The sequence below is a fragment of the Rattus norvegicus genome, chromosome 3 (genome assembly GCF_021556685.1).
Source record: "Rattus norvegicus strain SHRSP/BbbUtx chromosome 3, alternate assembly SHRSP_T2T, whole genome shotgun sequence".
Lineage (NCBI taxonomy): Eukaryota > Metazoa > Chordata > Mammalia > Rodentia > Muridae > Rattus > Rattus norvegicus.
The window spans coordinates 51,353,259-51,366,964 of record NC_141536.1 but is presented as its reverse complement, the minus strand read 5'-3'; the positions used below and the strand labels follow the sequence as shown (position 1 = coordinate 51,366,964).

General features: G+C 40.3%; 1 protein-coding gene across 2 annotated transcripts in view; it reads right to left on the bottom strand.

Annotated features, from left to right (window-relative positions):
• The window catches only part of Xirp2 (xin actin-binding repeat containing 2), a 93,560-nt gene that overhangs the window by 51,128 nt on the left and 28,726 nt on the right, over positions 1–13,706 (bottom strand). For both annotated transcript variants that reach the window (NM_201989.2, XM_087651690.1), the window contains 2 exon segments: positions 6,279–6,416; positions 12,979–13,127. In NM_201989.2, coding sequence (NP_973718.2) covers positions 6,279–6,416; positions 12,979–13,035 — 195 coding nt within the window. In that variant the 5' untranslated portion in view covers positions 13,036–13,127.

Genomic DNA, 13,706 nt, shown 5'->3' with positions numbered 1-13,706 from the left:
ATAGAGTGCCACAGGTTACGTTCTTTCCTTCCACCCGACAGCTGAAATGTGCTGCGAATCGCACCTTACAGTGCCGTGGTTTCAGTCTAAGTAGAAACGGGCAAACCACCTCTGTGAGTCCTCCTGTTTTCTTCATTTCTGCAAGTAGTAGAGCTTTTGGTCTTTTGCCTGGTTCCATTCATACACTAACTAAATCATCTTCTTTTCTCATATGTCTTGTCACAATACTGTGAACAAAGTGGTCTCCAAAGCCAACGCTAGCCTATTCAATGGCTTCCACTTAAAAACCAAACTCTCTTCACGGCGGCACGGTGGAGCCATGCAATGCCTGCACAAAGGAGGCTTTACCCTCTCCCCTCTCCTTTGTCTTCTGAGCAGTTTGACTCCTCATCTTTTTCATTTCTTAGATGAGGGCTGGGCACTTTTCCTCAGAGGAAGACCTGCTTACTACTCTAATTTTTCAAAATGTGCACTCAGCAGTGTTTCTGACGATTCCAGAACAACATTTGCCCAAAGCACAGACAGGTATGCTCATTTTAAGCTAATTCCCAATTATTTCCGGAGTTCCCAAGAAACAGTTGTTACCTAGAGCTACACAAAGAGCCCACAAGAATGTTAAGGTGTAACAAAAGGCTTCTTTGTGCCCTTACACTCACATAAAGATTTTTAAAAAGTCATGTTTTAAGTAAAGAATGATTATCCAAAGTAAAGTGCCTAACATATATGAACTGCTCAGCTATTCCTGTCTTCCACCACACATATTCTCCTCAGCCTCTCCCTCTGCCTCTCCCCTCCCCCTTCCTCCTCCCCCTCCCCCTCCGCCTCTCCCTCTCCTCCTCCTCCTCCTCCTCCTCCTCCTCCTCCTCCTCCTCCTCCTTCTTCTTCTTCTTCTTCTTCTTCTTCTTCTTCTTCTCTCTCTCTCTCTCTCTCTCTCTCTCTCTCTCTCTCTCCCTCTCTCCTCTTGTATTCCTGTTAAGGTGTAGCAAAAAAAAAAAAAAAAAAAACAACCCTTACTGGGCCTTGATGTTATATACTAGCAGCCAGAACTGGTGAGCTCTGCATTTAAATCCTTATAACTAAGAGAGTTTGTAGCATTGCATTTAGCAGCGCAATATAGCACAGGACAGGTGGCTGACCCTGAGAGATTATAACCCAAGTTGTCTGACTCCGGAGCCAGAGGCCAAACATACTCCAGATTGCCTTATTTTGAGTGTTAATATTTTTAGTTATAATATTCATTTAAAGTACTGCATGCAAATGAACTATAATACAAGACACTTGTTGTTTCAATAGTGATCCGGTTCAGGGCAAATTTATGACCTTGAAAAGTGATATTTGTGGAATACACTAAAGGTAATTTTAAATCTGAGTAACTTGGCCATGGGCACAAAAAACTGATACAAATACATTTAGCTTACTTGAAAATAATTACAGGTCACCTTTGTAGACCCCAAACCGATGCACGTCAGATTGCATCTATCTGGAGCTGACGGAAACATCTTTTCTTGTTGGTCTAAGAACTAACGGTGTCCAGGGATCCGTCAGAGCCATGAAGTCTTTCAGAGGACTTCTGTTTACGTTTGCGGTTCTGCAGCAGCAGATGAATGTGAAAAGCATGCGCCACCACTTGGCACATCTGAGATGGCGTCAGGGCCAGGGACTCAGAGGCTTTCAGCTCATGCTGAGGCTCAGGGCATCAGATCCACAGGGAAACCATTTCCTGGGTGCTCCACCACGGTGAGCCCTTCCAAAACATTTGGAGCCCCATCTGTTCCTTCTCCCTTAAGCCACAGAGTGAGACAAGAAACTGAAAGAAACCAAGCAATTTCCAAAAGAAAGAGGCTTCTGGGGCACAACAATTAGAGGGCTCCTCAGCTCTCCACAAAGATGGGGCAAGAGAATGACGACATTTAGGTAAAAATACTCAAGGTAAATACTGAGCCTGAGAAGAGGGCCCAGAGCGCCAGGCTAGCTCCATGGGGTCTGAGGATTCTTTTGGAGGGTCTGGGCATATTTTAGAACTAGGCTACAGTGACATAAAATAACTCCACAAGTGTATAAAACGGTCAATGAACTGTACCCATAAAGTGGGTGGATAGCATGGTATGCAAATCATATGTTAACGAAGCTTCTAAACAAGGAGGAAAAGAACAGGATAAAAGCCCTAAGAACACCAGACTGGCACACGGTCATGAGCATGGGGAGACAACGACAGTTTCTTTTCCATTACACGTCCGTGCCACCCTCTGCTCCACACACATTATGAGGTCCACATCTGAGGTTGAGACAGCTGAATTTTTAAGATTATAGGGGAGCTGGTGCCCTTTTCTGACCTCTGTAGGAACTAGGCACATATAAAGTCCATGTACATACCTGTAGGCAAGACGCTCATAGAAATGAACACATCTAAACCATAAAAATTAAAAGTCAAAAAGTGTTCCTTTGAGTGGTATTTGGCTCTTAGCATGAAGGATCAACTGTCTTTTCTAGTATAGAATGCTGAAAACTCATTCTTCATAAGTGGAAAAAATTAAAGGGCTGATAGGGTAAATCTGACATAAATAAACTGGAGGTATTCTGAGTGGCTCATTATCCTTGGAGAGAGACATATGTCAATCATTCCTGCTAGAAGGAAAAACAATTTTTTTAATGGCAGTCTCCGTGAGTGCTGTTAAAAACCAGTAATAACCAGCAGGGAAACCCTATGAAGATTTCTATGTATATGTGTATGTGTATATGTATGTGTATGTGTGTATGTGTGTGTGTATATAAGCAGTCTCATTATGCAGCATGGGCTGGCGACTTGCCAATAGACTAGGCTGGCCTCAAACTTGGACTATTTCTGTTCCAATCTCCCGAGTGCTGGAATTGCTGGTATACTCTACTCCCACTCAAAAGTCAATTTTGTCCTGCTACTAAACACTTCTCTCAGGGATCGAGGTGGCTTCCTTCCTCTAATTTCCTGGGCATCACTACATATGCCAACGAGGCATTATCTTGTTTCACACTTCTGGCATCAATGAATGTTCTGGTGTCTTGGTTCACTGAGCGACATGCAGGCTCATGGGTTCGAACACTTCTTTCCTAGCCAGTTTTGGCGCTGTTCTGGGAAGTTTTGAAATCTTTGATTTGTTGCCTTGCTAGCAGAAGAAGGCTGCGGATGCTGGCAGTGGGAGGGCTACTGCTCATCTCTCACTCCGGCTGCAGTCCTGAACTGTCTGCTTCCTGATCTTCTAGGACGTGAGAAGCAACAGTCTTCTGACACAGACCAAGCCACAACAGTTGCCTTGTCCACCATAAGATACTGAATCCCCTGAGACTGTCAGTCCAAATAAACCGTACCTTCTCTACCATCAGGCATTTTGTCACATGAAAAGCCACCAACAGTTCTCCTTCCAGCAGGTGTAAAGCGAATATGGAGGACTTAACCTTTCTCGGATAGCTCCGTTTTCAAACCCTATCTCTAAGACAAATGGTTACCAAAGAGCCAATTACCTTGAACCCTCTGACTTCAATACAACAAGAAGGAAAGGGGCAGATTGGACTTAATTATTGCAACTAATGAAAACATTACTAACGGTGACATTAAATATTGTCAGAAATCCAACACCAATGTTCTTTATTTTTCATCCTAATTAAATCCATCTCTCAATTAATATTAGTTACTGCATGTCACCCAATTAAATATGTTTGAGCAAAGGAGGACTGATCAGGGAGCTGGGTACCAAGTACTTTCAATAAAGCCAAAGTATTGCAAATGCTAACCGAGCCAACGATGTCTTGTGTACAGGCAGAATTAATGCTCTGTTTATTTTCTTCCATCCCTGGGGATAAAAGTACACATATTTCGGATGCATTTGGGCCATTTGGAAAGCTTAAGTGGGTATCTAAGACAGGTTTCACTTTCTCTCCTCTAAAACCAAATTTGACATTTATCTCATATTTCTAATCGATTTAAATTAATGCCTTCTTTTTTTTTTAAGGCAGAAGTGATTTATTTCACAGGATTCTACATGCAGTGGGCAATCAATGCTGCTTACAAGTTTAATCTATTTGTGATTGCCATATATTGTGAAGTGCATTGTAGTGGCTTAGATGTGTTTATCCTTGGGGAATTGTCAGACATTTTTACTATAGCTAAATGCAGAATGATAAAACTGAAGCTTAGACAGGTCACTAAATCTAAATATTCTGTGCGTGGTTTTCATTGCTTCAATGTGCTTCAGTGTTTCACAGCACAAAAGAATCACTTAGTTCATACAATGTTCTAGGCATTGGCTTGCCATTTACAGTTTTCGTTTTTATTTTAATTATGTGTATGTGTGTGTGTGTGTGTGTGTGTGTGTGCATGTGTGTGTGCCTGTCTGTCTGTGTGTACGTCTCTTCATGTGTGTGCAGTGCCTACGGAAACCAAAAGAGGATAGGCCCAAGGAACTGCAAAGTCAAGGATCACATGACTGCATCGTGATGTCGATGTAAAAACAGTATATACTTTCCAACACTGATCGACCCCCACTTCAAGCTCTCAGCTTTGTTTCAATCTGTATGAATACCAATTTATTTCTGTAAATAAGCCCAGGAGCTATATGCTATAATAATCTTGATTTTACAAATAAGGAAACTAAGTTGCCAAGAAGTGAAAGACCCTGCTGTCACACAGATAACTAAAGGAATAGGAGCTTGGACCCCTATCTGTGCCCTGACTACCATAAAGAGGCCACACTTTGCCAACTTTCCAGCTACTAATATACATCGTCTGTTTGCAAACTTTCCCAAAACGTAATGATCAGCGAACAGTCCGAGTCGGTGTTCATATACCACAGGAGCTGAAACCAGTTACTAATCTGAGATTTGGTGAACCGTAGATTTATTTTGTGCTTCCAGATGTGAGTGTAACTCCACAATGATGTAGATATTCGGATACAATGAAAACTTGGAGTTATTTGTTCAAACGCTATTGAGAATTTCAGAATAGAGAATATAGTGTTAAACTAAGCCCAACTAGAGTGGAAAAGCTTTATGTGACTGCAAAGTGCAAATACCAATGAAGAGGCCTCTAAGCCCATGCCATTCAAATAGGTGGGTGGTAGAGGCTGGACTGAACTCTGACATACGAACCACAAATCTGGACACATAATGTGATTTACCCAATAGTAAAGTAACTACAGAAATATTATTGCTTCTGCGAGGAGTTAGCTATTTAAGTTATTAACATAGTTATATTTTATGTCTTGATATCTTTCAGTTAAATGCATGGTCTACACTTGACCCGTTCTGTTTCCTGTGTTCTGATAGTTATCCATGAAATCACAGGTACATCGTGTCTTACTCTCTTGCTCACATTCTATGCTCTTAGGCATCATTAGAAAGAATTATTCCCATAAACATATTTAGTTAAGTATATTACACAGTTTTACCCTCCAGATAAAGCTAGAACTGGAAAACTGCTGTTAAGATATTGGACTTTCAATCATTTCACCTGACGCCTTAGCTACTTGCCACACAGCACCCAACTGGTTTGTATTTATAAAATTTATTTAACTCTGCATCTTCTTCAGGGTTTAGAAAATAAAACACACCCTCTCTGTTTCTTACCACAAAATTTCGCATCCCACTTGCTTCCTTTCTCATGGGAGACAAAGGCCTGCAGTACAGCTGTTCACAATGAAGTTGTGAATTTTTTTTGAGTGCCAAGGCCTGTCTGATGCATTTTATGACTTGGGTTTTCACATTTAAAAACCATTATATCTCATGAAAATATTTGATGATCTATGATACCCGAGGTAATGAAATGGGAAAGTTTTATGCAACAGAAGTCAAATTACGTGCTTTTATGTAACATCTGGGGTCTACTGCTTGACGTTTGATGATTAAAGAAAACAAGATAAAACTCCCCACAACAAACTCTGAAGATTGCTACATATTCCAATGATGCACACAGCTAGCAAATAGTTTATCATGAATCACAACCAGTAGATGCTCCGTGCAAACATTGCTCTCAGCATTTCTGTTTGCTTGTGGAGTAAGTTATACTATTTAACTTTCATTTCTGTCTGAAATGTACGACTCTGAAAGAGAACATTCTAGCATCGCTCACATAGCAAAATATTCTAAGTAAGTAAACCAACATATCAATATGCTTAAACGATTTTCTAAATGATCATTTTTTTTTAAAATGAGCAGTGAAAATAATTCTATCACCACAGAGGGAGTATTTCTGCATTGGTGAAAGCATATTCAGCTCTAAATGATCTGCATATCACCCACGATGGCATTACCTGCTCAGATCTGCTCTCATGTTGGTATTGATACTCAGAGAAGGCATTGCAGGTTGAAGTCATTTCATCCTTTTCAAATTGTCTCTTCATCTTGGCTAAACCACCAGGCACGGTGCACAAGTCTGATTCTTCCATGACCTACGGTGAGTTAAGAAGGTAACTCAGGGTTTTGTCTGCATATATAGTGTTCTTGGGTTACTTTTTCACTATACTTGGCCATGATTGATGGATAGAACCCCAGAAGAGAGATATTTACACAAAACGATTGCCATAGCCTTTCCCCTAAAATGAAACAGTCCAGTTGTTTTCCTTTTTACCTGACATTTTCTATATTGTGCCTCCAAAACTGTGACTGAGCAAAACCACCGTGTTTCAGATGCATTTTGGTATCTAGATTAGACTGGGTACTGCATTCCTCCAATATTATAGGGGATGACTGGTGGGTATAAAAATAACGAAATCAGTTATAACTCAAAGTAAAGCTGTCAATGAAGTTTCCAACATCTGTACAGGCAGCAGACACGTTATCACGGATAATTATAAAAGAATCGTTTTTAGTAACAGCAAACTTTATTTCAACTATTTTGGATACACCAAATAAAGGGGCTTATGTAAAACTGCTTGAAACTGTCAGTAAAGACAGCCACTTATGGAGGTATGGTGGCAGGGGCTTTCACATGCATTCATACATACTCTATCAAATCGTGCTTCATCGTATCCTGTGAGTCACAGACATCCATTTCTACATTTCAATCTAAAGAACCTGAGGTTTAGAGATGTGAAACATCTTATGTCCTTATATGCAGGCCATTAAGGGAATGTATTAAATCTGTCTGTCTGAATCTTAATCTGAATGGCACCTGTCTGTCTCAATTGCTAGATCAACAGGATAGGCAGGTAAACCGCTACTGTTCACCAGAACTGGCACGTCTCAATTTTGCTTTGAGCACTGGCATGTCAGGACCAAGTGGCAGGAACAGGAGATTTGAGTAGAAGGACATATTTTTAGACAAGAAAACTGATCTCAGCACATAGTTTGGGAAAGAACTTGCAGGGCACCCAGGAACCTTGTCAGATCAGAGGACTCACAGGAAAGTGTAAAAGAGCCTAGAGCTTTGGTTCTGATGACACCACAACCTCCTTAGCCCCGCGGGCACGCAAACCCAGATGGGATGCCAAGGACAAGCAACCTGAGCCCATGCCAGCCCTTTGCCTGGGAAACTTCTAGTTCTACATGAGAGTGGATGGAGATTCGGTGACATTTCATACCACAGCAGGACTCCTGAGGTCTGCACCAGTGCTGATATAAATAGCCCAGGGAGTGCAGTACTATATAAGTCACAGGTGTCCTGACCAATGGAGTCACATCTGTCAGAATCTGGGTACCCAGGGGCCTGAAATCTTCAACCAAAATATGGGAGATTCTTGAAAGGTTGTGAAAAATTTCTTAGGAAATGATATGTAAGTACTAGTCTGAGCTCATGCAGAGTTGTATGAGTTCCTGTCAGACAGTGAGGTGCTTGCATTGCCATAGCAACTTTCTCTCTGGCTTCATGCTTTCTCAGTCATTTCACAATGTGAGTGTTTGCTCAATGGGAAGAGATACAGTTGTCTACTTTCTATGTATTCCATAGGTACTCTGCAATTGTTTAAAACGTTAAATATAATTCTTACCCAATTACTGATATTTGCTATCTGTTAAGGACGTGAGAAAATTATATCCGTTTTGAAATTTAAAAAAGTAAAGAAACAGAAGGGCGAATTAAGACCACATTATTTCCTTTAACCCTAAATTTATTCCAAATTTATTTGGAATAAATGTTCTCCTTGGAAGATCATATGCAAATAAAATATAAGTTTAAAATTACAGGAATTAATGTAATTATTGTCAAGAACTTTCATATCTAAAAACATATTCAATATGCAAAATCATTTGCAAATTAATTTTTAAGCCCCATTTACTGTGTCAAAAACTGGATACTCTTCCAATAATCATTAATTCAAAGAACTGTACAGCTTGCTTCTTACCTACCATGTGGATTGAAATACAGCTATATCCATTCCTTTCCTTTGACATCTACTTTGGGAGTAGACACATTACACATACACAAGCACATATAGGTGCTGGATTTCATAAACATAAACATTGCTACCTTAGCTAGTGTTGGCCCTACTGTGACACACTCTAGCCATTTGCCAAACCCAGTCAGATAGATTTCCCCAGTGGAGGACAAAAATGATTCTTAAATATCCTTGAAGTAGTCTCCTAGAGAAGGTCTACCCAAGTGAGACTACCGGATATGCAGTTTGAGGCCATTGCTGGAGTGACACCTGCTCACAGGATCACTCCAGTGCTCTCGCTTTGTTTAGCACCGTGCTCTGAATGCTGCAAGTAATCTGTGTTGTTTTTAATGACCTCATAACTAGACTGGTTTGTGTTAAATCTTTTTATATTTACTTGGATTCCGTTTCTCGGGTTTCGACTGGGAAATAAGATCTGGAATTTAATGGATATGTCGATAATAATGAGTTAATTTAAATGCTCAGCAGTTAGACCTAGGTAAATATATCACACGGCCGTCAGTTTAAGATGTAAGTCCTAATCAATGACATAGAATGTTGGTTTTTTGGGGGGGCGGGGCAGGACTAACAAGAAAGAACATAGTTTGGGAAGTTCGACACATGGCGATTTTAATCCTAGCTCTGATAAAAGCTTAGCTATAGTTCCCGAAACTTCTATTCTATAAACTGGACAGAGAAATATTTTTTTTTGTTACAAATGTATGGTCTGTGTTAGAAAAGATAAAGAGTTACACCGTAGGATCTGGCATTTAATTGGTTGTTCTGTACGCCTTACGCCCCTCTCTCTTTTAGGGCCACCCACAGGCTGCCCCTGTTCCCTGAGCACTGCGTGCACGGAGAGCCACCACCACCAGCTGACAGTTAACACAAGGGGACACCGTTGGTCACTGATAGGTGTTCGAGCAAGTTTGAGACACGTTGGAGTCAGTTTGGGTTGAACCGGTGACTTCCAGATTCTCCATTTGCAATGCTCACAGCAGCTGTGTAGAGTCACAAGTGGCCTCATTGGGCTAAGGGATGAAGCATTTGACACCACCGACAAACAAAACTGTTAATTTACTTTTTCCCCCTATATTTATTGGGAGCTTTGTGAGCTCATCAATGTTCTGTGTTGCCATATTTCTGTGGTCATAACATTTGAGGCAAATTGAGTATGGTAGTCCGAGGGCCATGATACTCTCTCGTATGTAAAAGGAACTTTATAGTTACAAGAGCACTGGCATCAGGAATCTGGGGATTTGATTTCATAATTGTGCAATCCTTTAAAAATAATTTCACTGAATTTTCTACCTATAATTTGGGCCTTTATATAAAACATTTTCACACCAGCCTTAATTTCTGTTATTTATTGAATAGGATTATTTAACTTATCTGTATCCATTTTATTTATTTATTTTGTATCAAAGAATAAAGATTTAGTGAGACATTTGATAGCCTCCGGATACAACACGCCGTCCTCCACGGGGAGTGAATCAAATCCAAAAGTGCATTCTTCACAATTTATGAGTCAGGGCAGGGCCAATTCCAGTTTACAATGAGATCTGAGTTAAATCTTGCAGGCAGGCCGGGCTGTTACACCTCATTTGTGATCACTGTGGTAAAGACCGTCAGATGCCTATGAAGCATGAGAAATGATTCTGGTTCAAAGCATTTTGTTTGGAAACAGTAACAAAGCATCAAAAATGATAGAAATATTCTTCATCCCACTACATTCCTGATAGGATTGTTTTCCAAAAAGAAACAGTTGGTTTACTACTACAAAAAAAAAGTTTTTTTTTTATTCTTGTTAGTTTTTAAAGATCACAGCACTTTCTCCTTTGTAGTATTTTGTAGTTTGCCGATTTAAAGATGCAAACCCCACAATGAGCAGAGGGTAATCTCACACTGAGGACACCAGGGTGATGTTGGCATTCCTCTCAGCTAAAGGGGAAGCCGGCAGCAGAAACATAGCAGAGTTCAATAATGACTAAACAGAGTTAAGACCTTTTTAGAACTATTGCTGATTACTAGAAACATTTGCCTTACAGACGGGCTGTGTGGCCATTTAAAACAGTTACTTTTTGTTTGTTTGTTTGTTTGTTTGTTTTTCGGAGCTGAGGACCAAACCCAGGGCCTTGTGCTTGCTAGGCAAGCACTCTACCACTGAGGTAAATACCCAACCCCTAAAACAGTTACTTTTGTAACTTTAGAAATACAAATCATATCATGATTTTATGGCATCCATTCATGGGAAACAATCTGAGTCTTCCTAAGTAAAACTATTGTTTACCAAATAGCCAGTGTTGAATGAGGCATCTTCTGGTCTTATAAACAGTCTGTTAGCTTGCAAATTAATAATTTTTCTTGTTGTTGTTTTTATTTTATACCTCATGATATTGACTGTTTTCTTAGCACTGTAAAGCCACCTTGTATACCCAGATGCCCTTCAACAGAGGAATGGATTCAAAAAATGTGGTACATCTACACAATGGAGTACTACTCAGCTATCAAAAACAATGACTTCATGAAATTCATAGGCAAATGGAATGAACTAGAAAATATCATCCTGAGTTAAGTTACTCAATCACAGAAAAACATACTTGGTATGCACTCATTGATAAATGGATATTAGCCAAAAAGCTCAAATTACCCAAGATGTAATCCACAGACCACAGGAAGCTCAAGAAGGATGACCAAAATGCAGATGCTCCCATTCCTTCTTAAAAGGGGAAAATATTCATAGGCAGGGATATGGAAGCAAAGTTTAGAGCAGCGATTCAAGGAATGGCCATTCAGAGCCTGCCCCACATGTGGCCCATATATATATACAGCCACCAAAACTAGATAAGATTGATGAAGCTAAAAAATGCATGCGGAAAGGGACTGGATATAGATCTCTCCTGAGAGTCACATCCAGAGCATGTCCAATACAGAGGTCAATGCTAGCAGCAAACCACAGAACTGAGAACAGGAACCCCTTGGGGGGAATTAGAGAAAGGATTGAGAAAGTTGAAGGAGCTTGCAACCCCATAAGAACAACAATGTCAACCAACCAGAGCTTCCAGGGACTAAACCACTACCGAAAGACGATACATGGACTTACCCAGGGCTCCAACTGCACATGTAGCGGAGAATAGCCTTGTTGGGGCACCAGTGGAAGGGGAAGCCCTTGGTCTTGCTAAGGTTGGACCCCCAGTGCAGGGGAATATGGGGGAGGGCAATAAGGGGGATGTATAGGGAGAACACCCGTATGGGGGAAGGGGAGAGGAGGCAATGGGGGTTTATGGACAGGAAACCAGGAAGGGGAATAACCTTTGAAATGTAAGTAAAGAAATATATAGTAAAAAAAAAAAAACAAAAACAAAAACAAAACAAAACAAAACTCCCTTGTAGTCACGGTTTAAAATCCCCAGCAGGGGGCGCACAGTAAGAAGACTAGCCGAATGGTGTTGAGCTGACCCACCATTTGCGAAGTGGTCTAGTTACTCATGTCACTTCTCTGCACTCATTTCAAATCTATGCAGTATCTAAAATGTACTTTAATGACTATGTAAAAACTTAAATGTCATCTGCAATTGCAGGGCTGCTAATGAGTTTGGCACAGTCAGCCTTGCTTCTAAATAAATTGTAAATGTTGAGTAGCTATTTTTAAATCCTACCTTTGGGATCCTCCCTGTCTCCCTGTCTCTCCATCTCTCCGTCTCTTTGTCTTTCTCCCTCTCTGTCTGTCTGTCTCTCCATCTCTCTGTCTCTCCGTCTCTCTGTCTGTCTGTCTGTCTGTCTGTCTCACACACATGGCTAATTTGGGGATTGTAATTATAAAAGAACGTTCTTATATTTCATTAAGTTGAATGACACAGATTACAGAATTCTACAAATTCTTTTGAACATCACTCATTACGGATTGTCTCTCAAACTGACATTCTTTCTGAATCTCAGAGTTTCTCAGAATCATAATTGGTTCAGTAGAAGTGCCTGCATCAATAATCTCTCTCATTTCTATGTTGATTAAGCTTCACCTAATGGATTTGGTGCATCCCGAGAAAAGCAAAAGAAATTATACTGCGAGAGAATTTAAATGAATGATACACAAGACCAAGGAAGGCCACACATAAGCCCATATTATTAAGATGTGAAATGAATTCTCAACCTTCCCGAGGATAGTAGCTATAGGTTAATTGGCAATGATGACAATTTCAACACATTTACGGAGTGCCTCCCGCCTTCCACATAAACTATTCCTTGGTTCTTCCCTAAGACCCCGATATGGTACAATATTATCCCCATTCCTCAGTGCAGAAAACTGAAGCTCTGGTAGTGGTCAAGAGAATAGCTCCAGTTCATGCAACCATCAAACAGCACATCTGAGGCTTCAAGTCAGATGTTCTAAACTAGATTTCTGTTTTAATGGGTTTTTTTGTTTGTTTTTTTGTTTTTGTTTTTGTTTTTTTTTTTTTTTTGTTTTTTGTTTTTTGGTGCCGCTGTAAAATTGTCCCAGTGCCTACCTAGTACTTGTTTTAGTTTTTTTTTTAACTATTTTGTTTTTTAACTAGTGCTATTCTTGTTTTTCAGAAGTAATGGAGAAATATGGACAGACAGCATGCATATCACTCTCACAAAATTCTACAGAGCTGCTTACATTAGCCGAGAAGCTGCGGGTGTCGCCCCGTGAAACAGCTGCCTGGTACCTAGCCATCCTCTCCTTCAGGGACAGCGCCTCTAGGAGATCCGACTGGTCCTCAGTCCCAGCAGTACTCACGTCTCCCGGCTTAGTAAGGTTGAAGGTCTCTGAAAACAAATGTAGCATTTTCAGATAGGTGCCAGCAAGAGAAGAAAATAGCATCAACTTACGAACAGCGACAGCTTCTAGAGTCCTTGTCTCCTAACCCGGACTGCAAAGTATTACGGTGCTTTCACGTTTCTCTGACAATTTCTTTTCTCCAGAGTTTCAGGGCAAGGTTTAAAAAATATACATACAAGAAGATATCCTCAAAGAAACATTATTGCCCATCTCTTCTACTTCTGAGGTTAGTATGATGAGAAATGATGACTTATTAACACATACGTAGTCTAACAGTTAACATTCTTCAATCATTATATGTTGCCCTTATGCTAAATGCTGAATAAATGTCCCCATGGTTTCTCTCACAGCCTTGTGGATAGATGCTATTTTCTAAACTTTACATGGGTGGAAATTGCATAGTAATGAAAACAACAACAGCATCAACAACAAACACCAACACAAAACTTCCCAGGATCTCAAAATTCCTGAGCAGCAGGGTTTCAATACAGTTGGACTATTTGCAAGTAAAAAAATCGTTCTTTTTGTCTTTCCTTAGGCTCAACCCTGAAGAAGATACACATAGC